This window comes from Parus major, chromosome 10 (genome assembly GCF_001522545.3).
Source record: "Parus major isolate Abel chromosome 10, Parus_major1.1, whole genome shotgun sequence".
NCBI lineage: Eukaryota > Metazoa > Chordata > Aves > Passeriformes > Paridae > Parus > Parus major.
The window spans coordinates 10,107,800-10,131,872 of NC_031779.1; the positions used below are offsets into that span (position 1 = coordinate 10,107,800).

A 24,073-nucleotide genomic window follows, 5' to 3' on the forward strand; every position below is an offset into this window, starting at 1 on the left:
CAGGCCGGACGGAACGCGGCGCGGGGCTCAGCCGCGGAGCGCCCCGGCACCGCCGGCCCACAGCGCCGCCTCCGCGCCGGGCACCGCGCCGCGAGGCGCTGGCACCGCCGGAGCCCCGGTCACCCCGCGCAGCGCTCAGCCGGCGCAGCCCCGGTCACGCCGCGGCCGGGCAGGCGGCGCCCGGCTCGGGGCCGCCTCCCTGCCGGCGCAGGGGGAGCGCCGCCGCCGCCGTGCGCGTCACATCCCTCCGCTCCGCGCAGCGCCGCGGGCGGGCAACGCGCCGCCCTCGCAATCCCTGCACGCTCCCGGGGCCGCCCCGCGCGCGGCGGCCGCAGCACTTGGTGGGAGTCGTGTCCCCTGCGCGCCCCGCGGACCCCGCCCGCACTGCGCCTGCGCCGCCCTCGCCGGATGGCCGCGGGTTCGAGTCCCGCTGCTGCCGCCTCGCCGCGGCCGCGCTGCCGGCGGAGCGGGGGGACCGCGCTGCGGGGCTCGGGGAGCGGAGGGGCCTGTCTGGTGCAGCGGCGACACCCTCGTGCCCCTCGGGGTGGCCTGAGGGGCTGTTCCCGCCCCTCCGTGCGCTTGTGTTCAGTGGGTATGAAATGCCGTGCGAGGCAGAGGCTAAGAACTGCCAAAGCCATACCGTGCAGGTATGGTGGTCCGTGATAGCCAGGAAGCTGTGTTCACTACGCTGGAAGCCTGAACTGCATAGTTCCGTGCTCTGGCTTCAGATTTTGAAAGGCAGAAGTTTGCATTAGTTGCTTTTCTCTTTCTCTTCAGTCACAGCTCTTTGCATTGTTTCGATAACTCAGTAAAGGTAGAGTTGTAGGAATCATATGCCTTTCTGAGCATTCCTTAAAGGATGTAAGGAGAAACAAATCCCAGAGACCCTGTTGTTATATAATTCCTTTCATAACTCTGCTCTAACATAAGAGTAATTAGATTTTTGCCTTTATTAGTTTTTCTGAGAGGCTATTCCTGCTCCTCATTGGTCAGAGTGCTAGAAATTTTCTTCTGAGTTTCAGCCTATATGTGTTCCGCATCAGTTTGTACCTATGGCCAAATTCTATTGCTGTATTCAGTCAGTTCGTTAAGCCATAAACATTTCTGGGAAATCATGCCCATCAGAGTGAAGGTACATATCTTGTTTTTTCACTTGGTTGAAAGAAGTTACCAAGTGAGGACTGGAGAGCTGTAATAGAAGTGCAGGATTTTGGAGAAGGGAACTCCTTTTCTGGTCAAGGGCTGATAGCAGATTCTGGTAGGTATCAGGGCAGTGCTGCAGGACAAGGAGCGAGCTCCTTCTTGGAACTGGCCCCATGGGAGCGGAGTCCTCTGTGGTAAACTGGCCTTGGGTGGAGGTTGCTTATTGTTGTTCTCTTAATGATGTCCAAAAATAGACAGTATGATGCTTTATCTCAGCTCCCTTGCCTCTTTACAACGTGGCTGCTTTCCTGAGCATGTAATCTCAGGTTATTTTTCTTCAAATGGTGCTTTTCTTAAAGTGGTGCCATCTCCTTTAACCCACTTCATAATTCCCCTGGCATTGTTACCAGCACAATTGTTCAGGGGCCAACCAAGGAACTGAATCCCTGAACTGGGTCAGAATTAAACGATGCGTATTGGGAGGGATTTGGATATTTGTATGTGTAACTGAGACTGCTTCCATGATCTCAACTCGCGCAGGCATCCATATGACAACGAGGGGGCAGCAAACTGTGTGGGAGTCAGAATGAGCAGCCAAGGATGGGAACCAGTTAAACCAGCCTTGCTGCCTAGGAAAGTGCTCCCAGATGTGTTCCAGTTCACCCATTTTTATGTTTCTCTTCTCTCTGGGTGATTGAACTCACTCTGTGTTTCGGCAGTTGTACCAGCACAAGTGAGGGTGGACACACAGACATGAGCAGCCAGGTTCCAGGAACCACCAAAGGAACTGCTTTTAAAATTGTCTTAAAATTCGGCTTTACACTGGAACTTTGCCACTTCTACAGGAACAGGAACTTCCAGCAGTGAGAAGGGGTATTTAGCTAGGGGGACTAACACACTCAATCAGTGCACCAAGGTTTGCCAGCTCACCTTTTACTGAATAACTAAGATCAGAAGTGTTGTCAAATCAAGAACCAGTTGATACATTGGTAAGATGATCCTCTGCTGAACAGAACAGTTTGTATCAGCCTGCTACACTCAATTTCTTCATTGTAACAGCCAAGGCTCTACTCTTCCTGTAGTCTCGTTTACTTAATGAGGACAGAGAGTCTCTAAGAGATTACCTATTAATGTGAAGTATTTCCTTTTCATGTTGTCATCCCTGAAGTCATGTGGCACCTCCAAAGCTGATGGTTTAAAACATCTATTTGCTATACAATTCAAGTTAACTCCATTTTCACTCACATTTCCAGGGGGGGTCATGGTTACAATATATGTAACTGCTTAAATCAGTTCCAACAATAAAATCCAAAATACCTATGTGACAGTGCTGCATTAAAGGTTTCTGAACACAGCTGCTACACAATAAAATTAAAATGAAACAGGTTTATGTGGTGTTAACAGTATTACATACATAGGCACTTTGGAAATAGTTACTGGTAAACGGGAGATTTTGCAGAAGGAACAAGAAAAGTTTTCTATCATTCTCTTTTTTTGGAACATTTGGGTTGACAAATAGTTAAACTTTAATTTGTCTAGAAAACCAGATACCAGTTTTCTATTCCAATCCTTAGTCTATTTCTGCAAGACGTGGGAAGGCCTGGAACAGGCAAAGCAGGAGCATGGAACACAAATCTGAAACTCCCACATCTCAAGCAAGACTATTTCAGAGTCATTATCTCACTTGTTCTTACTAGAAATTCCATCTGGAAGCTCAGAAGTCTTTCCCAGTGAAACTTTCAACAAAAGTTGTAGGTTTCCCCCCCTACCAAAAGGAACTTTTAAGTAAAATTGCTAACTAGTTGGAATTCAGAATTTGAGTTGAGTCTGTTCAAGTTACTTAACAACTTACTCTTGTTGCTTCTTTTTAAAAAAAAAGCAGAAAAATGAGTTAGTTTTTAATCTGATGATGGAATAGTGATATAACTGTGAGCAAAAGTTAATTAGAATATGCATATGAAGAAAAATGAAAATGAAATTTCAATAACCTTGCTGTTAGAAATGTTAATTTTAAGGTTGACGCATCAACTCAAAAGCCCCTTTTTTTGCCTCGCTCTGTTTCTGAGGAGCATTAGGGAGACTGCCTGGATTTATTTTAATTTTTAAGGTTTGGGGGTATATCAAAATACTGCATTAACAAAAAACTTTCTGAGTGGTCCTTCATTAGTTTCTTTCTATAGTTGCACCTGCATTTCCTGAAAAGACCTTTATAAGTCTTTATAAGCAAAAGAGGAAAAAAATAGAAATCCTACAATACCATATAAAAATGATTTTTCATTAAAGAATATATATACTTGCAAGTTGGTTAGAGCAGGGTGCTGATAACACCAAGGTGGCAATCTGATCCCTGTATGGGCCACTCAAGAGCTGGACTTAATGATCCCTCTGGATCCCTTCCAACTCAGAATATTCTACGATTCTGTGAGAAGTTATTACTGCTCTTGCAGACTGTTGGAGGAGATGCAGAGACAGACGCATACACAAAAGCTAATTATTAATTTCCCTAGAAACAACAGCTACAAGTAGTGTAAAGACTGCACGGTTTCTGGAGAATACAAATCTATAAAACACAAGAGCAAGGATGTCCCCAAGAAAGGGCACCTGCGGTGATTTCAGCTGTTTTCTGCCGTGGCAGCAGAGCTCTCTGGGCTGCGCTGCTCCGGCCCGGCAGCCGCTGTGGCCCGGCACGCCGGGACGGTGCCACCGCTCCTCTGCTCTGTCAGGCCCGTGTCCAAGCGGGGTCTCCGCGGGGCTGCAACCGCACACATCAAGGCTCAGCGCCGACCCCACCGGCTTCCGAACGCTCCGGGGAGCGGCGGGAAGGAGCTCCCGACGCTGACACCGGCCCCGCCCCGGCGGCCGCAGCCCGGCCGTCGCTCTCCTCATTAACGCCACCATCGTCGCTCGCGCGTCACTTCCGCGCCCAGCGCGCGGCCCAGTCCCGGCGCGCGGCGGCGGCTCTATGGTGCGGCGGCGGCGGAGCGCGGCCCGGGGGGCGCCGGGCTGGCCCGCTCGGTGAGGGCAGCCGGACCCGCCTGCCGCGGGCTCGGGCGGCCCTGCCCTGCCCTGCCCTGCCCTGCCCTGCCCTGCCCTGCCCTGCCGGAGGGAGCCGGGAGCGGCAGCGATGAGCGGCGCGGAGCGACCGGAGGGAAAGGAGGCGGCGCCCGCGGGTGACCCCGGGCGCTCGCTGGGTACGTGCGGGGAGAGCCGAGACCCCGGGCCGGGCGGGACGCGGGTGCGGCGCGAGCCGAGGAGAGGCTGGAGCCGCTGCCCGGCCCGGTAGAGGCCGGAGGAGGGCGCTCCGCCACCCCCGGTGCTAGGCCCGGGCTCCCTCCGAGGCCAAGGGCTGCCTCTCGCATCGTTCTCCCCCGTGCGGGGGCCTGTAGGTGAAAGGGTTTTGTCTTCCTCGAGCGCTGCAGACAAAAAATAGTCATAGCGTGCCCGTACGAAACGTACAGGCTGTGAAGTTCAGTTCTTGGAGTTCAGCGGCAAGTCTTGGTGTTTTGAGTGACAGGCGAAGACCTTTCATAGCCTAGCTTGTTCTCAGACTTTGAAAGCAAAGGTTGGGGGCTGTTAATGTTCAGGTACTCTTGATACATAGTCAGAACACTGATGTTGCCCATTTTTTTCTGCAGTAGACTGGAGTACTCGATTTTTCATTTTTTTTTAAGATACCTATGGCACAATTATATTTCCCACTTTCTATACTGCTGCTGTTCACATAAAAGGGTTTACCAGGAAGCTTGTGATACATGACTGAGAATAAAGGAAAAATAAAGAATATGAAAGTCCAGTTTAGCAGAAAAAGTGCAGAGAATTTTAATGTGTTTTAATGCTTTTAATTTTTGGAAAGGAAAATATGGTTGCTCCAGGTGAAACTTGAAGGGTGTGCTGACCTCTCACATTCTTCCTTGCTGTTCTTTGGTGTAGGTCCCAGTGATGCATCTCCAGATGAAGGAGTTGTAGAAGATCTGCCTTTAATAGATGAGAAAGCTGTGGAGCAGCTAACTGAAGGATTGATTTCCCACTATCTGCCCGATCTTCAGCGATCAAAATCAGCACTGCAGGAACTTACGTAAGCAGATTTTTTGAAACCAACTTCATACACGTGCCTACTTGGTTTGCTGCTCTTTTCAAAAATGTGCCAGTTCCCTTTAACTGGAATATAGTTTATCAGCATTTCAGTGTCCTGACTCAAGCAGCCTGAATAATTCAGTGATCTGTGGGAGTACCAGGGGGTGTGTGTATAAGCTGTAGTGTAGCCTGTGAGCACTTTGAAGAATGTGTAACACTAGAAGACTAAAATCCCCTAAGCCAGGCAGAGCAGAAGACTTAGATTTCTTGAATGCTTATTCACTTCTCTAGTGGAAAAGTGTGCTAAAAGCTGGATTTATTTTGCTTGGAGACATGTAGTCTGTATTCAGGGCAGCTTGTAGTGAGATATTTTGTGTGTTGTTCAGTCTCTAAACCGTATTATGAAACACTTGAAAAATACAAGCAAGGAGCTAAACAGATAAGAGATTTTTTTGTACACTGATACCTCACTGATAACAGAGTAGTTGATTTCACATGCAAACCAGATCTGCCAGGGATACAGAGATACTGGAAAGAGCTTTACACATATCCATCTCAGGTTTTGCAGGGTGCCTTAGTTTGGGTTCACTATGCATGATGTGGTTATGCTCCTGCCAAGGACAGCCTTTGTCTGGAAAGACTTGAGCTGATTTTTGTGGGATGGAGAGCCGTAATAATTCCCAGGAATCCACACAAGTTCTGTACAGAAATAATTTATGACGCAGAGACACCCAAGTGGAAAGTCAAGAGCTAATTGTTCTTCCTTTCAGTCAACAACTGCAACCTGGAGAGTGCCTCTTCAGGGGTTTTGGGATATTTGTCCTGGATAACCATGTGCTGTAAGATGCTGGCTGAATTTGTGTAACAAATAGCAGCTTGGATTTTTCTAGTTATTTACTCATGTTTTTATTGAAATCACCTAGCAGTGCATCAGAGGAATCTGGAATTGGGAAGCGTGTATTGATAATGTTTTGATTAAAAATCTATTTAAAGGGCTGCTTGAAAATCATATGTGGTGCTTTACTTTGGGTTTATGCATCTTTTTTTGTTTTAGACAGAACCAAGTGGTACTGCTAGAAACATTAGAACAAGAAATTTCAAAATTCAAAGAGTGTAACTCCATTGTTGATATCAATGCTTTGGTAAGTACCAGTAATGCCTTTAAATTCTAGACTAGCATAGATTTTCTTGCTGAAGCATTACGAGCAGTTTGTGTCTTTTCCTTGTTCTTCATGACCTACAGAAGGAAAACCAGTTCAGATATTAGGGGAAAACTCCTGGAGAGGGTAGGAACCAGCATATTTCCCTTAAATAGGAAGGGCAGCAGGAAGAGAGTGCAGGCTCAGTCAAGGCAGCACTGGTGACAGTGGCTGTTCAAAGCCAGCAGCCAAAGCAGATGTACACGTGTTTTCAGTAGGATTAAAACTCCAGCATGGGCACTGTGCACCTCCCCAGACTGGCAGGAAGGGTCCATGAAATACTCATGTATGGTGCATAAAGTTGTAATATTTTTGGTCTGTTTCATGAATCTTAACTCAGTAGATTACAGTTTGTAATTCTTGAAATTTTCTATATTAATATGTGATATGTAAATTTTATATATAAACGTAAATGTGTTTGTTCCATTATCAAACTGGTCTGGTATTCACTGTTTTTCATTGCTATTTGTCTGTGTTGCTTTATAAAACAGCTATTCTAACTTGACAGTTACTGCTTTAACAGTTATGGGTTTTAAGTTTTCAGAAGCTAAATACTATCACAACAAGTTAGTGAATATTAGAAATGAAATGATGATGCTGCACGAGAAGACATCAAAGTTAAAAGTAAGTGGGGTAAATATTTTTACTTTCCAGTACAGATACTTACTTATGTGTTATTGTTTTCCAACTTTTATTTTGGATGCATGCTGAAAATTCTGATTAAAATAAAATTTTACCTTAAAAGGATGTTTTCAGTAGCTCCAAGCCATGCATTTTTTTAACCTTTCACTTGCTCCTAATGGTGCTCAAGGAACTTACACATCTGAACTATTCTTTAAGTGTCATCTTCAGGTTTAGGTGGTGTAAGAATCATGCCTTGTTCTGTTGCTTAGTCAACTCTATTTCAAGTAGTTGTCTTTGTTGTTTCACTTTCATTTCAATGGAAACTAGATTGTTACAAATGTAAAAATTTCTCCTTCTGCTTAATGTACCATTAATAGTGACTTAAGTTCACTGGTTTCATGCTATACAGACAACCTGGTTACATTATGGCAATATTAATCCTTCAGTATGTTCAACAAGAGAATTTTTTCTGGGAGGCAGTAAATTGCCTGATAAGAATCTCGCCAGGTATACCCAAAGGATAACTTTTAGTGAGACTGAAGGGGCTTGAGTTTGTGTTCTCCCAGTGCAGACCACAAACTTCACATTTCTGAACAGTAAGCTGAAGGTGGGAAGGACGAAGCAAAAATGAACAGTTTATGCTGCATTCAGTCATAAGGAGGGTGTGTTGGAGGAAAGGAGAATGGGAGAGATTTTGTTTGTTGCTCCAACTTAAATATATTTATAAAACTTACAGTTATCTTCTTGTCTTTTCTGTTTAGAAAAGAGCACTTAAGCTGCAACAAAAGAGGCAGAAGGAAGAATTGGAACGAGAGCAGCAACGTGAGAAGGAACTTGAAAGAGAGAAACAATTAACAGCAAAACCTGCAAAGAGGACCTGAAAGCAGAGCATACAACTACTTGTCTGAACTAATGATTTCTTCTTTAACTGGAATTAAGGCAGAGTTTGCTTAAATTGGGCTACAGAGTTGCTAGCAATTCTGTTGCTAGCACGTCTACTCTATGGTATAAATTCCAGAATGGTAATAATAGAGTTGGTAACATTCACATTTTTTAATTTCAGCCATTCAAGTTGCCTTCTTTTGTAATGCTATGCAGTTTGATATTATAATGTAAGTTAATTTATATATATATATATATATATGTATATAGGAGAACTAGGCATCATAGTTTTAAGTACCTATCCATTTTTGTTCTGTTCTTTTGGTGTTTAGAATTCTGTGAGATTTCATGACTGGCACATGTGTTTTCAGACAAAATGCAGAATACTTCTCAGATTTCAGTTCTCATCACCAGACTTCATTGGCTGTATTTTCACTGAAACTGCTTTGTTTCATGCAGTTGGGATCTGTCTTTGGTCATAAATACTGATTTCTTGTGCAGCCTTAGTTTGGTTCATCTCTAATGAACTGAAGCAAATAGCAGTGTATTTGCTTAAAAGTACACTTCATTGCAGCAATCTTTTTTTTTTGTCATCAAGTAACTTAAGAACAGCTTTAAAGTGACTTCTGAATAAGTTCCCAGCTGAAATGATTGGCAGGGGAGAAACAGAACACTAAACATTGTCAAAATTGATGTGTGCACAACACAAAGATTAAAGAAATTGTGCTTCCGCAAACATTTAAGTCAAACCAGGAAACTGTTGCTTCTGTAAGGGTTTATTAGGAAGACTTTTGTGGTCTAAGCATATTTTTGTGGGATTAAAAGTTATAATTTCTTCATCTTGTGTGACGAAATAAAACATAACCAAAACTAAAATTTTCCATTTCATGTGAAATTCAGCCACCTGTGGGAAAACTACTGCATTTAGTGGTTTTTTCCCATAACAAATGAATCATTTGCACATTGGGGCTATATAAGTGATTTTTTGTTACACTGTCCTCATCCAGATTGATGATTACTAGTGTTGCTGATGAGAAATTTGGAATGAAGCTTGATGTCCATTTCTCTGAATGTAATTCCTGTCTTGCAGCACTTGGTGTGAACTCCCATTCAAATGAATGTACAAGCTGGCTAGACTGCTAAAAGAGCTTTAAATTATTTGTTCTTACACTCTAACAAACTGGTTATTTCAGAGCTGAGTTTCTTTTTAAGTAATAATGTAAATGATGTGTTTTGAAGTAAGATAAAGGGTAAGCTATGTAAAGTTTCCAATAAAATATGCAGAGGAAGGTATCACAGGGGCACAGTCAATTTTACTTTTCACTCTCTTTTAGATGACTCACACAGTGTACGCCTGCCTGGACTTTCTGTATTGTAATTTTCTGAACTCCTAATTTTCTGTCCTTAATATTTGTCATATTTTTCCATGAAAGATGCACTCTAACAAGTACCCAGGCATCATGCAAAGTAAACTGGGATAATGATTTGGGGCAACGAGAACAAACTACTTAAAGCAGTCTGAAGAGACACTGAAATGCTTTTAGTGAACCAGTATTAGATTAAAACTTTCCACAGGTATTTTTCCCCAAAATTGACTCATGGCTATTAATTGCCTGTGGATTGTTGGCCTCTGCTGTGGTTTGTATGTATTTCTAAGAGAAATGTAAAGAATTTCCACAGTCCATTTTTTGGAGCAGAATGTATATAATTAAATGTTGTCTTAAGTATTTTATTTTGTAATGTAATTTCACAATCAGATTCTGGGAATTGAGACTGTTATCATTAAACTATAACATGAAACTAGATGCCTCTAGTATCCAAATCAGGATTGAATTCCTTTGATATTCTTGATTTGTATGTCCTCATATAGAATCCAGTTTACTGTGTCAAGTTGTATTCTCTGTCTCTGTCAATAACTGTGTTTTTTTCCAAAGAACTGTGGTTTTGTGGGGTTTGGTTTTGTTTCCAAAAAATCATGGTTATTTTAACTAAAACTAGAGAATTCTAAAAAATTCTTAGAAATTTGAATATTTTTGAAATTTGGTACATTTCAGCATTTGGAATAATTTCCAGTCAAAGGAATAAAAGCTGACAGTGCTTACCTGAGGAGTCACATGTGCATACATAAAAATGTAATTTATTAACTTTTCCTACAAAAGCGTGGTAAGATCTGGGTTTTCTATGAATAAGGATCTAATTTTACTAAATGACCTTTTTGTAATAAAGGGGAGAAAATTAATAAAAACATAGAGGATTAAGTTGGTTCCGTTTACATAACTTGTATTAATGTGTTCTGAAACTACTTCAGTAGTAATGCATTTACATTTACTTTTGTAAATGCTGCATTGGACGAATGTAACAATACTGATATCTAAAAATATGTGCTTGCATCAGCATGCACAGCTAGAGTGAGCAGTTCTACTGCTGTGTATGCTTAGTCTTGCTCGATTTTATAAAGTTACTTAAGGAGTAGATAAATGTGGTAGAACAGTGTTAGGGTTGGGCAGTGTGTGCCCAGCCCTCACACAGCAGCTCCCACCCTCATCCTGCCTGGACTTTGGAAAGGTTAAGGCAGCGCTCCCTGCAGCTGCTGGAGGCCTCTGTGCCACAGGTGAGGAGTTTCTTTATGTTTGGTTTGTGAGATGTTTCTGAATTACTGAATTCATCTGAGTAATTTTTTGAATTAAAACTGTAGGCTATCTCTGTAAGCAGTCTGTGGAGAAATATGCATGGGAGCTTAAAGAAAGTACTGTAGTGTTTAAAGAAAATCCTGAAAATACATGTTTAATAAAACAGCCCAATAATTTTCTCATGAGCAGAGAAAAAGATCAACCTCTTAGAACAAAAAGTGTGGAAAAAAAGACTGCACTCTGATTATACAAACGCAGCTGGAAACAGGAAGTTGAGAAATGCATACAAATTATAAAAACGGGCAGTTTGGGTGTTTTAAAGGATGTCACTATAAACCCTGGGGCTTTTTTCTCTTAGAGAAGTCTCTTGTATTAATCAAAATGTCTGATCTCCATGTCACACTTTTAAAGGTACCAATTTGTGTCTTTCAGTACATTTTCTGTCCAGTAAAACTCAGGAACTGTGGGTGTTCAGCTTTGAAAAGGCAGCCTTTACCTGTCACTGGAGGATTCACTCCATCAGAGCTCATTTACTATTAATTATTGATCTAGTAAGTGTTTTGATGTTATTTTATTAAGCTTAATATTTTTTCTGTTTTTCTGTCTATAGAAAAGGGCTCCTAGATTATAGTTTAAGGCTGGAGCATACAGGTAACCTGAGAAAGTTTAGGTATTGAAGTCCCAGTAGTTGCTCCATCGCAGGTACTGTAGTGATTCTGGTGTGGGTCAGCCCGATGTGAGTGACCTGTGCTGTGTGTCTAGGTGGGACTCTGGGCTGCTGCCTGGGATGTTCGCCAATAGCGAACGCGCAGCTGGGATTGGCAGGGGGCCAGGTTTAGGACTGGTGTTTCAAAACTTTGGGAAGCACGGCGTTGGAGCTGTATGTGCCACCGGTAGCTGCTCGGAGCGGAGCGCCCTGCTCAGCTCCTCGCGGGGGCCCCGCGATCACCGGCGGCGGCGCACACCCGGCCCGGCCCTGCCCGGCCTGCCCTGCCCTGCCCTGCCGGCCGGCCCGCGCCCTTTGCCCGCGGCCGGGCAGCACCCGGAGCCCCGAGCTCCGCCCCGCCGCTCCCGGAGCCGATCGCACCCGGGCCGGCGGCGCGGTCCTTCCCCGCACTGCTCGGCTCAGAGAGCGGTAAGTGCGGAGCCGGGAGCGGTGCCGGGGGCCCGTCCTGCCGTGAGGTAGCGGGGCCATCGGGCTGGGCCGAGCAGGGAGGCGGCGGGAGGGCCGTGCCGGCGGGGCAGCCTGCGGGCCGCAGCGGCCTCACCGAGCGCTGACGGGTCGTGCCGCAGCCTCGGGAGCGGGGCCCTGCTCCCCCTGCAGGGCCGTGTCCCTTGGCCTCGGGGAGCGGGGCAGCAGCGGCTTTCGGGCCCTTGTGGCTGCTGTGCCCTGAGCTGAGGGGCTCGCAGGCGCTGGAGCCGGCTGGGGAGCTGCCCGCCGAGCGCGCACACGTGCATGGGAGCAATGCTTAAACTGCCCATCTATGGCCAGCTGCTTAAAGAATAGCTGCAATGATCTGTACTTCTTGCCAGTATGACTTCCTTAACTTTATTCCAACTTCCTTCAGTAAACTGGTTCCATGAAGTAGGCAGTCTGAAGAGCTTAGCATACGGTAGGTGCCCTGGAGAGGAAGAAACTGCAGTTGTCCGGTCTCTGCACGAACTGCCGTGCTTCGTGCTTTGGTTAGGTGTTTGCCCTGGGCTGTAGTTGAGATACTGAGGTACTGAGCTCTCCTGCTTAACTATGATTTCTTTAAAATGCATTTTCTAAAGTATTAAACAGACTTATTCTAAAAACATGCAGACAAATAGCCTTAGAGTGAAAAGGAAAAGAGATTTATGAATGGAGGTCCACATCTTGAAATAGCTGCCTGCAGAGATGATAAACAGCCTTCTAAACTGAAACTAACTTACTGCGGAGTTCCGTGTTTTGTTCTGACTGGGGAGGGCTTGAGATGAAGATGTTTGCATCTTGGAAACATGTCAAACAAAATTATTAACATTTATTTTACATTGTATGTGTTTGGGATTTTCCCCTCTCAGTCCCAAATTCTAACTGTAAGCATTAATAATGGGGCATTATAAAGAATTCAGGGTACACTGACATGAGGGGTGTCAGGATAGCACAGAAAGGTACAGAATGAGTTGCTCAAGTACCTCTAGTGTAGTGGGGAATTTTTCAAGCTGACATTGGAAGATTTTCTTGAAAATATTTGAGGTTTCTGGTGTAATTTTGAAACTCTGGTCTATGAGTATCATAAATGAAATTAATGTTCACCATATAATAAATAATTAATAAATAAATGAAGAAGCTGTAATTCTTGCCTGGCGACTCAAGGAATTAAGTATAATTTTTGCCCTGAAAACTAACCTAGGCATTTAAATAACCATAAATTCTGCTTCCTATAATTGTTACTGGTACCTTTCCTTATCTCCTAGCTTCCCACTTAATGAAAGATGTCAGCAATTGGAGCGGTGTCCTGCTCCTGTCTCCGTTCTGGTGTGTGGTTGCTGAAACCAGGAATGCAGAAGATGAGTTCCTTGGGCTTACACACAACAGCCAGGTGTGCTGCCAAGGATTATTATGAAGTACTTGTGTTGGGTGGAGGTGCTGGTGGAATCGCCATGAGTGCTCGGATGAAGAGGAAAGTGGGGGCAGGAAATGTGGCTGTTGTTGAGCCAAGTACGGTGAGTCTGATAAAGAATAAGCATTTTACATGTGACCAGATGGGTCTCATTCCTCTCTAGCACCACATGTTATTAACTGTGGAAAGTAAGCCAACAAACCATCTTTCAAAAGGTTTTGTATGACACTTTCTTCTCCATGAGATTTATGTATCCCTGCACTTTTGTCATGGAAAAATCTTGGTTATTTATACAGCTTACTTTGCTAAGTATAATACAATGTTAAAAGCACATTGCTCCCATTCAGAGTGATGTGCCTTTAAATCCTTTTAAACAGTTTTGAAATGTCCATTTGAACTTTTATTTCAGACTCATTACTATCAGCCACTGTGGACCCTGGTTGGTGCTGGTGCAAAGCAGCTGGCAGTTTCTGCACGTCCAATGGGAAGTGTAATGCCTAAAGGTGTTGAGTGGATCAAATCTCAAGTTATGGCATTGGATCCAGATAAGAACTGTGTCTGGCTGGAGAATGATATCAAGGTAATAATGTAAAACAAAAAACAGAAAAAAAAGGTTTTTATTTAATGTCAGGGGTTGTCTGTCCACATCTTGCAGATCCCCTTAGAACTGCCCATTGATCAAGACCTCCAGCATCTAGGAGGCTGGGAAATTCCAATTAGTCTTATGTACTCGGTCCTAAAATCTTTTTCTAATAAAACTTGTGGTAGATAACTAGGTTAGAATAACGTCAACTTAAAATACTTAAAATGCCCCGTTTATGGTGAACTGAACAGAAAAGAGAGAATATTTTGCTCCAGATACCTGAGTCTGTGTATAACAAAGGCTGTGTAACTCATAATGCAGTTAGCATTTTAACAAGAATTCTTAGAGCTTAATTTATGTTACTAATGCTCCCTATATCTCCTTCCTTGTGACTGTTGCTGTCAGATAGCTGAAATTTACTTTGAGATAATGCTTTGGTTTCTTTGTCTAAAATACTTTTTGTTCCTTGCACAACAGGTATCTTACAAGTATCTGATAATTGCCCTTGGAATTAGTCTGCATTATGAAAAGGTACTTGTTTTACAATAACCATATTTTTACTAATTGTAATAGCATCACGTACATTCCTTAAATTAAATGGCTTTTCAGTACTGTTTTTACTGCAAGGTATTGAACACTATGAATTAAAGAGATAGAAGACAGACTAATGACTTTCCTCCTTCTACAGATCCCTGTGTAATAAACCTAATTACCCTTGGAAAAGACTTTTACAACAACTTTGTTGCATCTCTGTGACAATATCAGCAGACAGGGCAGCAAGTTGAATCTAGAACTTTAAGGCATCCTGTAATGATGAGATAATAAGATGTGCTGACTGTAGTCTGAAGCACCTCTGATGTAAACAGAATGAGGAACACAGTCAGTAAAATCTGACGAGGAGCAGTCAGTAATGACCTGCAGAATTAATTTGACCTACCCTCACCTTTCTTAAAGGATGCACTTCAAAAGGAGCCAGCTGAGTTACCAGGCTTGTGTTTAAAAAGGACCCTGGGGCCCTTTCCTTGTGTAGCATTTCCTGTACAGTTCACGCAGTGGCACTCAGAGGAAAATGTTGGTGCAAGAGTGACCACAGTGATGTGTATGTGGGAGACCGAAAACACAAAGGCAAGATGTCTGAGCAATTTGACTCTCATGGTTTTACCCTGACCTGAATATGATGTTGTACCTGACAATGTACTTAAGTATCTCTTTGAAAAGCTTTCGAGATACATGTTAAGCAAGAGCTTAACATGTATCTTGAAAGTTAGTTGCAGTCTTAGTTAGTTGCAGTCACAAATAAACTCTGGTGATTAGGTCTGTGGAATGAGGAGATTGTCCAGTGACCCTCCTCTCAATCTTCATATCTATTGCTTCAGAACAAGCTGATAAAAGTAAATTCAGTGTTCACTAGTAGAAGCCATATAATACAGTTAATCACACTCTCTAATGAAAACTCATAGTAACTTTTAAACAAAAGAGGACAATTGTAAAAGAGGGATGGTTTCTCTTCACCAGCAGTGTACTTCTGGTGCAGACTGGAACATCCCAAACACATTGCAGTACGTGTAACATGACTCCATATTCTCACAATTAATGCAATTCATTATTTTGAAATGGGTACAACTTCCTTTCTCACAAGCAGATGCTCAGGTCATAGTAGGAGTAATAGGGAAATAATTACTGAATGCGGATTAGTTAAAACAAAATGACCCTAGGCAAATACAGGTATCTACAACTGACAGCAGAAAAGTTTCATTCACCTTAAAAATTTTCATAATGCTTTTTTTTTTATATTATTTTACTTGTGGTGATGCTGCAGTGATTTTGTATATTCTTGCTCTGAATTTCAGTCTGCAAAAGCTTGGGTCTGGGTCTGCACTGAAGACTTACGCTCAGATATTGTCATTTCACTAAATGTTAAATCTACTAAATTATATACTGAATTCTAAAGGAAATACCTGTTCTATTGCTAGGCCTATTTTTAAAAATACCAACTAGCAAGTAAGTATGGACTTTCTTTTTGATGGACACTTCTTAATAGTTATTTCTCAGTCTGTATTTAATACTTGTCAATGATGACAAAACTTCTGCCATCTGTACCTGAAACCTTAATTTCTCTTTTCCTAGATCAAAGGCTTGCCTGAAGGTTTTAAACACCCTAAAATAGGTTCTAATTATTCAGTCCAGACAGTAGAGAAAACATGGAGAGCTTTACAAGATTTTAAGGAAGGAAATGCTATCTTTACTTTTCCAAATACTCCAGTGAAGTGTGCAGGGGCTCCTCAGAAGATCATGTATTTATCAGATGCATACTTGAGAAAAGTAAGTATTTTACCCTCTCTGCCAGTGCTTGTTCTCACAGTTGGAAGGAAGGCTTGTTCTAAGGGTTTCATATTATCTTTGAAACAAGTAAAACCACGTGAGAATGCTGTGACTCAGGACTATTAAAGTGACTGTGTTACTTTTTCTATTTTTAATGTATAAGGAATGCAGGTAAATGGATTGTACATAATATTTAGCATATATTTAATCCCAGAGAAACTTGTAGAATTCAGAAATTTAATTCAGAATTTCATACTGAAAGAACTGCTTGCCCTGCTTCTGGTGAGCTTCAGATACAACTGTTCTTGGCCTAATTTATAACTTCATGTGGTGCACCAAAATAACACTGGCTAGGATGAAGTAATTCTTGTTACTTTAAGTACTTAATACCTGTTGCCATTTGTCTACTAGTCTGAAAAGTGACTCTGCTTGCTCCTTGGGGTGTATTGTCTCAGCATCAGGAGGAGTCTCAGCCTGGCTGTTAAAGCAAGCTTAGTGGAATCAAAAGACAACTTCAGGTGGAAGTGTCAAGCTTCATATGTGTATAAGTTTCATGAGTTACCTACTGGGTAAATACCTGAATTATTCATAGAAGTGTGGGTTTCATAAAGCTTTTTTAACATTAAACTGCTTCAAGAATTTAACCTGCATACAGCAGTTCTTCAGTGCCTTGCAGCCACCTCTTCTCATCAGTCGTTTGTGTGAGGTATGTTCAGTACCTCATGCTGAAATGGTCTACCTTCTAACATGCTGTGAAATATTAATTAAATATTCATTAATAATTGAACTGCATGAATAGTTCTATCAGCTCTTTAGTAGTGCAGCACAGTTCTTTTGTCTCTTCTTGTCACAGTTTCTTAATAGAAAATGGTAATTGGATCTCCTCCTGCAGACAGGAAAACGTTCCAAAGCAAACATCATGTTCAACACCTCACTTGGTGTGATTTTTGGTGTTAAGAAATATGCTGATGCATTGCTTGAAGTAATAAAGGACAGGAATCTTGCTGTAAACTACAAGCGCAACCTCATAGAAGTTCGAGCAGACAAGCAAGAAGCTGTGTTTGAAAACTTGGACAAACCTGGAGTGACTGAAGTTTATCAGGTCAGGAGCTTTCAGACCCCTCATTTGGTTCTATTTGTTTTCCTTGTGTACTGGAAAGTAACTTCTGCATTGTTATAACACAGTCTGCTTTGTTGTGTATTGCTGTTCCCACCCAGAGTACGATCTCTAACTTTAGCAGAACATGAAAAATTCTGAAACCGAGGTAGAGAGAAGGAAAAATATATCATAAATTATGCCTGGATTACTTTATGCTGTGGGAATGTCTCAGGTGTATTTGGAGGAAGGCAAATTGCTTGCTAATGGAGTTGCTTGATAAGGTTCATGTTAATTAAAGGATGCACTTGAAATCTGAGAGCAGATTTTCATTCTATATACTCGTTTAAAAAACCAAAACATACACAAACCCAAGACACTCTCCACACTGTGTTTATTGCCTTATGCCAACAGATAGTTTGCTCTGGTGAACTAACCATTGAGTACCTTTCTTTCTGTTTAGTATGAAATGCTTCATGTCACACCCCCAATGGGGCCACCTGCTGTACTTGTCAACAGTCCTGTCTCAGATGAAGGCGGCTGGGTGGATGTAGATAAGGAGACTCTACAACATAAAAAGTATCCTAATGTCTTTGGTATTGGAGATTGCACCAACCTTCCAACATCCAAAACTGCTGCAGCTGTAGGTAAAGTTGCATGTGTATGTTTGTGTGTGTAAATGACAAGAGTGGAGTGACAGTAAGATTTTTGTTTAGTTTGCTACTCCTGAGGCCATGACTTGAATTTTGAGGTTTCAAAGAGACCAGAGTCTTTTAGGAACCAAAAAGTTTAGTTAGCTAGTTTGGACCAACTAGCCAGCTACAGACCATGTTGATGCCACTAACCCAACAGTTCTGTTGTTCCAGATGCCTCACAGATGAACTAATTCTGTTTTTTGTGTTCACAGAATGTCATTTAATGAATGAACTATTCTTGTATTACATCATTCAGTAATGAACCTTTCTGCTTTATCTTAGCTCCTCATGCATGTGCCACCTAACTGTTAAGTCACTATCAAAAAATCCTATGTTCTGGCCTTGTAGCCACAGGTTCCACAATTAAAATACTTTAAGTTTATGGTCTCACAACTGATAAAAGGCAAATAAGAGTAGAAAAAAAAACAGGCTATACAGTATGTTATTAATGTAATGAAAGAGTGGAGTACTTAACTACTTCAATAAATGGATCTACAGCTACAGCACACAGAATGAAACAGAACTTCAGTGTGCCAGAACCTCAGTGTTTGATAAGACTGAACAAATATAATTTATCATAGGAGAATGGCATAGGCTAAAAATATCAGCTCAAGTTTCATTAAGCTTTAGCATGTTTGAAAGAGTGAGGACAAAGCATTAGTTCTTTTTTTCTAATCTGGGACAAGTTCAATTGCAGCTGAATTGTCCAACAAAATACCTTGCTACTACTGTTTGCTTTAGTAATGACAATAATTGCTGGCTGAAACAGTCATTGTACACTTCTTTTTCTTTCTTATTTAGCTGCACAGTCTGGAGTCCTTGATAAAACCATTTCTCTGGTAATGAAGAATGAGTTGCCAGTTAAAAAGGTACTTATGGTTCTTGTCTTAGGGAGAAATTCTCTTGAATGTTTTCTCCCTTTTTACACAGGAAGTCTTGCAGGCAGCTGTGTGTGAACCAGAAGGCAAGAAAGGCTTTGCCTCTGCAGTTGTGGTGCTAAGTGGTTACATGCTGCATATGAGAGTAGTAATGGAATTGCAGTTGATGATACTGCCATTCCCTGACTTCTGAGTTCAGAGAAGGTTAGAGGCTAATTCGTCAGGGTTTATACTCAGTGCAAGTGATTTACTTAATTCCTGCTCCAGAAAATGTCTTGCAAACTCGCTTCTCCTATGCAGGACATGATCTTTTAAGGAGTTAAACTGAAGCTTCTGTACTACAGCTGTTGAGCCTATACATATTGTCAAATTTGTCCTTTAGCCTTTATTTTGGACATGGCTTTTTTGGGGCACTAACCTGAATATCTTGGAATTCTCTGGAAATTCTCACTAAAGATCCTCTTGCATTGTTAAGTAAACACCAGCTCTCATCCTGATCTGCTGGTCACCTGTTTCACTAGTTACAATAACCAACCATTAATGAATAACATTATGCCCTATTGTTCTAGGTTAGGTCTAATTTAAGCAATGTTGTTAAGCAGATCTACATTTGAAATAGAGTGGCTTAGTATTATGGTTAATAAACCAGAATTGGCTTAGCAGCCTTGCAGCTTCACTGGTATTTACACTGTAAATGCAGAAACCTCCTAGGAAGTTATTTTGAAATGTGAATGTTAACCATGGCTTGTAAAACCTCAGACTTTAGGCTTTGGTTCAGAATGATAAGTGGGTATTTTTCATTGCAGTATGATGGATACACTTCCTGCCCACTAGTAACAGGATACAACAAAGTGATTCTGGCAGAGTTTGACTACAATGCTCAGCCTTTGGAGACCTTTCCCATTGACCAGAGTAAGGAGAGTGCAACCATGTACCACATGAAAGCTGATATGATGCCTCTGCTCTATTGGAATGCACTACTTAAGTAAGTACTGAAGAAAAACAATCAGGTATGGACACCTGTTCTGGCTTAGCTCCTTGCTAGAATAGAAGCAAAGTACATCCTCAGCTGTGACCAGAACAACCCCCTAATGCCTTTCTCTTCACAGTACAGTATCTTACAAGAAAAAAACTTTTCCCAAGCCCTAGTCTGACAGTATATATAAGAACTTTCTCTGTTTCCAGGGGATACTGGGGAGGACCAGCTCCTGTCAGGAAGTTAATGCATCTGGGCTTGAAGTAACTGCTGGTTCTTGGCATTGGTTAAAACCTTCCAAAGAAGTGGACTGGTCTCACACTGGATCAATACATATCTTTCCTCTTGGAATACCTGACAGACATTTTTTTTTTTTTTTTTAATCAAGCTTTGGTCACTAATTCACTTTTCCTCCCACTATGGATTAAAGCCTTCATAGTGCTCTTTCCCTGAGGCCTTAAACTTTCCCTTAAGAGGCCTTAAACTACTTTGATATTTACACAGGAATCTGACCTTGCCTTACCCTATGGATTACTACAGAAATTGCTGGAACAATCAATATTTTCAAAGCTATTGTGTATTTAAAATTTTCTTCTTGAAAAATTTCTAAATTGTCTGCATCAAAGATCAGTGCATGCACTGGATTTAACGGTGATTTAATACTAGTAAAATGGCCTGAAAGTCTCTTATTCTGTTCTCTTATTTTGGAAGAACATCAATACTAATTTCTAAGCATACCTGCTGCCTAATTATTATAAGAATGCATGCAGAGTTTTGAAAGCAAAGAAGTCAAAGCAGTGTCTGTGTATATGGATACACACACACACACTCTTCTAGGATAGTTGAGCCACTTTGCATCAGTTCCACTACAGTGTTTTAACCTGTTACACTAAGACCATCATGAAGAGCCACTTGAGAACACATATTAGACAGAAGCACAATTTAGGATCACAGACAAGGGGGAAGTGCTTTTTAATTATGACCATATAGAACTCAGTTTTCAAGGGAAAGGTTGAACAAAGTTGAATTTGAGGGTTGAGTCTTCACAGAAGCTGGAACTTTAGAGGCAGTCAGGTAGGCAGCATGGAGCAAACAGGAATCATCTTCACTCAAGAATCAGCAGCAGCAGCTTATTTCTAAACAGAAAGACAGATGTGAACATATTTCAATTTACAGCTTCATGCTTTTCCAACAGAGGTTTTAAAAGGTTTGCCTTTGAATTGCAATTATAAGCATGAACATATACCTGGGTGTTAAGTAATTCTTCAATCTTATTCTGGATCTGCCCGTACACATCATTAAACAGCTCCTCCTTTGATTTTGTCCCATTCAAATGCACTTAAAGAAAGTAAAATGAGAGAGCTATAATAGAATGTCTCTGTAAGCTTGACAGATCCTAATTTAAAAAGCATGCAGCTAGCTGGTATCAGAAAAATACCTCCACTTGCTTCATTCAACTAACCAGTATGCATCTAACCAGTATGTATTGCACAGGTTTGAAAAGCAATCTCATAAAGTGCTTTTATCATTAAAGACTTACCCACATCAACTCCAAGTTCTTCCATTATCTTCCTGTGCTTTACATACATAGGCCAAACGTGGCCATCAAACAATCCAGGTGGATCCGGTACAGTGTAATTCCTTGAACTGTAAATTAAGGCACTGTTACTCACAAGTAGTCAAATAACAATTCAGGAAAATGACAGATCATTCATTGGTGTTCCCTACACATTAGCCTAAGCCAAATGACTCCAGTCTGTTTTCTGAGCTCATTGAAAGTTAGTAGTTAGCAAGGGCTGCAAGTATCAAGGTATGCAAATAAACTGAAATTTGATGTGCAAGTCCAAAGTGTTTAAAATGCAAAAGGAGTTCCCGGGACAAGCCTGATCTAAAATTCTTAAAAGATCTAGCAAAACTTTGGTAAAATAGCTGTCTACTTATTCCTCTTGAAATGTAATTGAAGTTTCCATTTACAGTAAGAACAGTGTATGTGTGCAACAATACAGCCAAATGTAAAACCTCAGATAGTTCGAGACCTGGCAACTGCATAATTGGAAAACCATCATGAGAGAAAGCCTAGTGAAAGGTGTGTGCAGAAACTGAGCATTACACATATGACACAATAGCTTGGTGGCAAAGATTTAGGTCAGTTTGGTGAAAGAAACTATGGTTTTCTATTTAGCAGCTACATTTGCTTTATCGCTTCTCATTAAAAGCTTCAAAAAAAACGAACTCTTGAATGGAGTAAAATGTTATTGGGCTAGCAAAGAACTCAGACAAACTTACCTTCTCCTCCTTTTACACTCTTCGTATGGAATGGAAAGAAAGTACCGATGGTGGAACACATCAATCAGTGGCCTGAAAGAGATACCCGTTTGGTTACACCTCAACTAATTAGTAGCAAAATCCAAAAAAGTAAAACTACACCCATTTCCTGTACTTCCAGCGACCTTTAGACTTGTGACACCTAAACTTGGCAGTAGTCAACGTCAGATGCCAACTCTTAGTTTAGAACACATCTTTTTATTACCTTGGAGGATTGCCCATTACATAAAATAATGTAAAAGTCAAAATGTATGAAGGCACAATTGATTACCTGTAGGTGTAAAGTAGGAAGCCTTCAACAATAAGAATGTGGATTGTTTCATCTCCTCCCTCCTTATCTTCCAAGATCTGGGCATCCAGTGTGTTGTTGATCCCATGAGAACGTTCAAACTTGACTGGGTTTTTAATCCAAGCATTTATGGTACTCATCATTGCTTCCATATCTAATGCACTAATCACTAAGATAAAACAGACAACTATCATTAAGCAGTAATTTAATATAATCTAGTGATACAGTCAGTACAAAACAGTGCACATAAAGAATCAAAATACTCTTAAATTTTTAAGTTATGCTTTGATAACACTAACAAAGGCTTACCATCATACTGTTTAAACCCATCTTCAACTTCTATTTCATCTTGGGGCTGAAACAGTAACAAGAGAAAAAAAACAAACCTGCTTGGTCAGGACAGCTATTGAGAAGGTCAATACCCATTTCAAAGCAAGATTCAAGAGCCAAACCCAGAAGTTACAAAGGGGAATCTTAACCCTCCACCAGGTTCCTCTGCATGCAGATAAACCCGCCTGCTCCTCTATCTTCCCACGGACACGAGCACAGCGCTCCGCGGAAAGTCCTGGGGACCCGCTACCGCGCGGGCTTATCCGGCCGCCGCACGGCCCCGCCAGGCAGCGCGGGCAGGGCGGCGCAGGGCGGGCAGCGCGCCAGCAGCGCGGGCGGAAGCTCGCGGGGGTCACCCCGCGCCCTCCCGCGGCCTGCAGGGGCCGGCGGGCCGCTCACCTTGAAGAAGTCATCCTGGTGCACCACGCTGCAGTTGGGCAGGGCCCGCATCAGCCGGCGGGTCAGGGTGGTCTTGCCGCCGTTGGTGACCCTGCGGCGAGAGCGCGGCCGTCGGGAAGCGCCACGTGGGGGCCGCGTCCACCCCCCCACCCCCACTGCGGCACCGGGAGGGGCCGGGGTGAGAGACCCGTGCCCATCCCGCAGCCCGAGCCGCTTTCCACGCCCGGTCCCGGCTCTCACCCGCCGATGCCGATGATGATGTTCATGGTGCGTCCGGCGGCCGCCCGGCCCGACTCCTACTGCCTGTTTCTGAGGGGCGGGGGGGACCCGGTGTCTCCGGTACCGGCCGTCTACGTGCCTGAGCCGGGACCCGGGCAGGGAGAAGGAAGGGGCCGGAGAAAGAGGAGAAGGTGGAGAGGGGAGAAGCCAAACGTCAACTGCTGGGCAGCGCCATGGTCGCTCAGAGCAGCAGCAGGGCCGGTCCGCGCCGCGCCGCGCGCTCCGCAAAGGGGGGCGGTGCCCGCGCGCGCGCGCCTTCCCCTCGCGCCCCGCCGCGCCCATTGGGCGGCAGCCTCCTCCGCACAGCCAATAGGAAGCGGCGTGACGCGAACGGCTCGCGGCGATTGGCTGGGGAGCGCTCACTCACGCCCGACCGTGTTACAGAGCGGCCGCTAGAAGGCGCTCGACGGCCTCCGCGCCGGGGACGGGTGGAGGCCAAAAGGTAACGGCATGGCGCCCCCTGCTGGCTCTGCCGGTGCAGCGCAGGGCCGCACGCTCCCCTCCCGCGAGGGCGGAGCTGCGGCAGTGTCGGGCACTCGGGCGGTTCGGCCGGGCCCCGCTCCGGACACCGGCCCGGTTTTACAGTGAGGAGCTACGCTGGGGCCAGGACCGGCCGTGGCTCCCCGTGAGGGCGCGCGAAGCTCCTGAGAGAGCGGCGGGGCGGGAAGGCAGCGAGCGCGGGGGCCGCGCGGGGCGCCCCCTGCCGTTGTCCCGGGCGCAGCGCGGCTGCCCCGCGAGCATCGCTGCGGTCAAGGTCACGGCGT

General features: G+C 43.4%; 3 protein-coding genes across 7 annotated transcripts; 2 read left to right on the plus strand and 1 right to left on the minus strand.

Moving 5' to 3' along the window:
• The first annotated feature begins 4,135 nt into the window (after positions 1 to 4,135).
• BLOC1S6 (biogenesis of lysosomal organelles complex 1 subunit 6) lies at positions 4,136 to 10,180 on the plus strand. Of its 2 annotated transcripts, XM_015639230.3 has the most exons (5): positions 4,150 to 4,334; positions 5,074 to 5,218; positions 6,272 to 6,359; positions 6,954 to 7,040; positions 7,802 to 10,180. In XM_015639230.3, the coding sequence occupies exons 1-5, from the start codon at positions 4,268 to 4,270 to the stop codon at positions 7,919 to 7,921; spliced, it is 507 nt and encodes a 168-aa protein (XP_015494716.1). In that variant the 5' UTR covers positions 4,150 to 4,267; the 3' UTR covers positions 7,922 to 10,180. The 2 variants fall into 2 exon arrangements, with proteins under 2 accessions (XP_033372982.1, XP_015494716.1); XM_033517091.1 differs by lacking the exon at positions 6,954 to 7,040 and having other exon boundaries at positions 4,136 to 4,334.
• An 814-nt stretch (positions 10,181 to 10,994) lies between these two features.
• On the plus strand, positions 10,995 to 20,376 carry SQOR (sulfide quinone oxidoreductase). 4 transcript variants are annotated; one of them, XM_015639225.3, is made up of 10 exons: positions 10,995 to 11,103; positions 12,992 to 13,240; positions 13,547 to 13,717; positions 14,198 to 14,251; positions 15,848 to 16,042; positions 16,935 to 17,144; positions 17,602 to 17,785; positions 18,635 to 18,702; positions 19,518 to 19,696; positions 19,897 to 20,376. In XM_015639225.3, exons 2-10 carry the CDS (start codon positions 13,010 to 13,012, stop codon positions 19,952 to 19,954), a joined length of 1,350 nt encoding a protein of 449 aa, XP_015494711.1. In that variant the 5' UTR covers positions 10,995 to 11,103; positions 12,992 to 13,009; the 3' UTR covers positions 19,955 to 20,376. The 4 variants fall into 4 exon arrangements, with proteins under 4 accessions (XP_015494711.1, XP_015494714.1, XP_015494710.1 ...); XM_015639228.3 differs by having other exon boundaries at positions 12,992 to 13,116; XM_015639224.3 differs by lacking the exon at positions 10,995 to 11,103 and adding an exon at positions 11,578 to 11,687.
• A 252-nt stretch (positions 20,377 to 20,628) lies between these two features.
• On the minus strand, positions 20,629 to 23,557 carry LOC107209456 (nicotinamide riboside kinase 2-like). The gene is made up of 8 exons (XM_015639229.2): positions 23,271 to 23,557; positions 23,031 to 23,121; positions 22,611 to 22,656; positions 22,284 to 22,470; positions 21,974 to 22,045; positions 21,228 to 21,334; positions 20,934 to 21,025; positions 20,629 to 20,823 (listed from the first exon to the last, which is right to left on the minus strand). The coding sequence occupies exons 1-8, from the start codon at positions 23,294 to 23,296 to the stop codon at positions 20,818 to 20,820; spliced, it is 627 nt and encodes a 208-aa protein (XP_015494715.1). The 5' UTR covers positions 23,297 to 23,557; the 3' UTR covers positions 20,629 to 20,817.
• Positions 23,558 to 24,073: the final 516 nt, after the last annotated feature.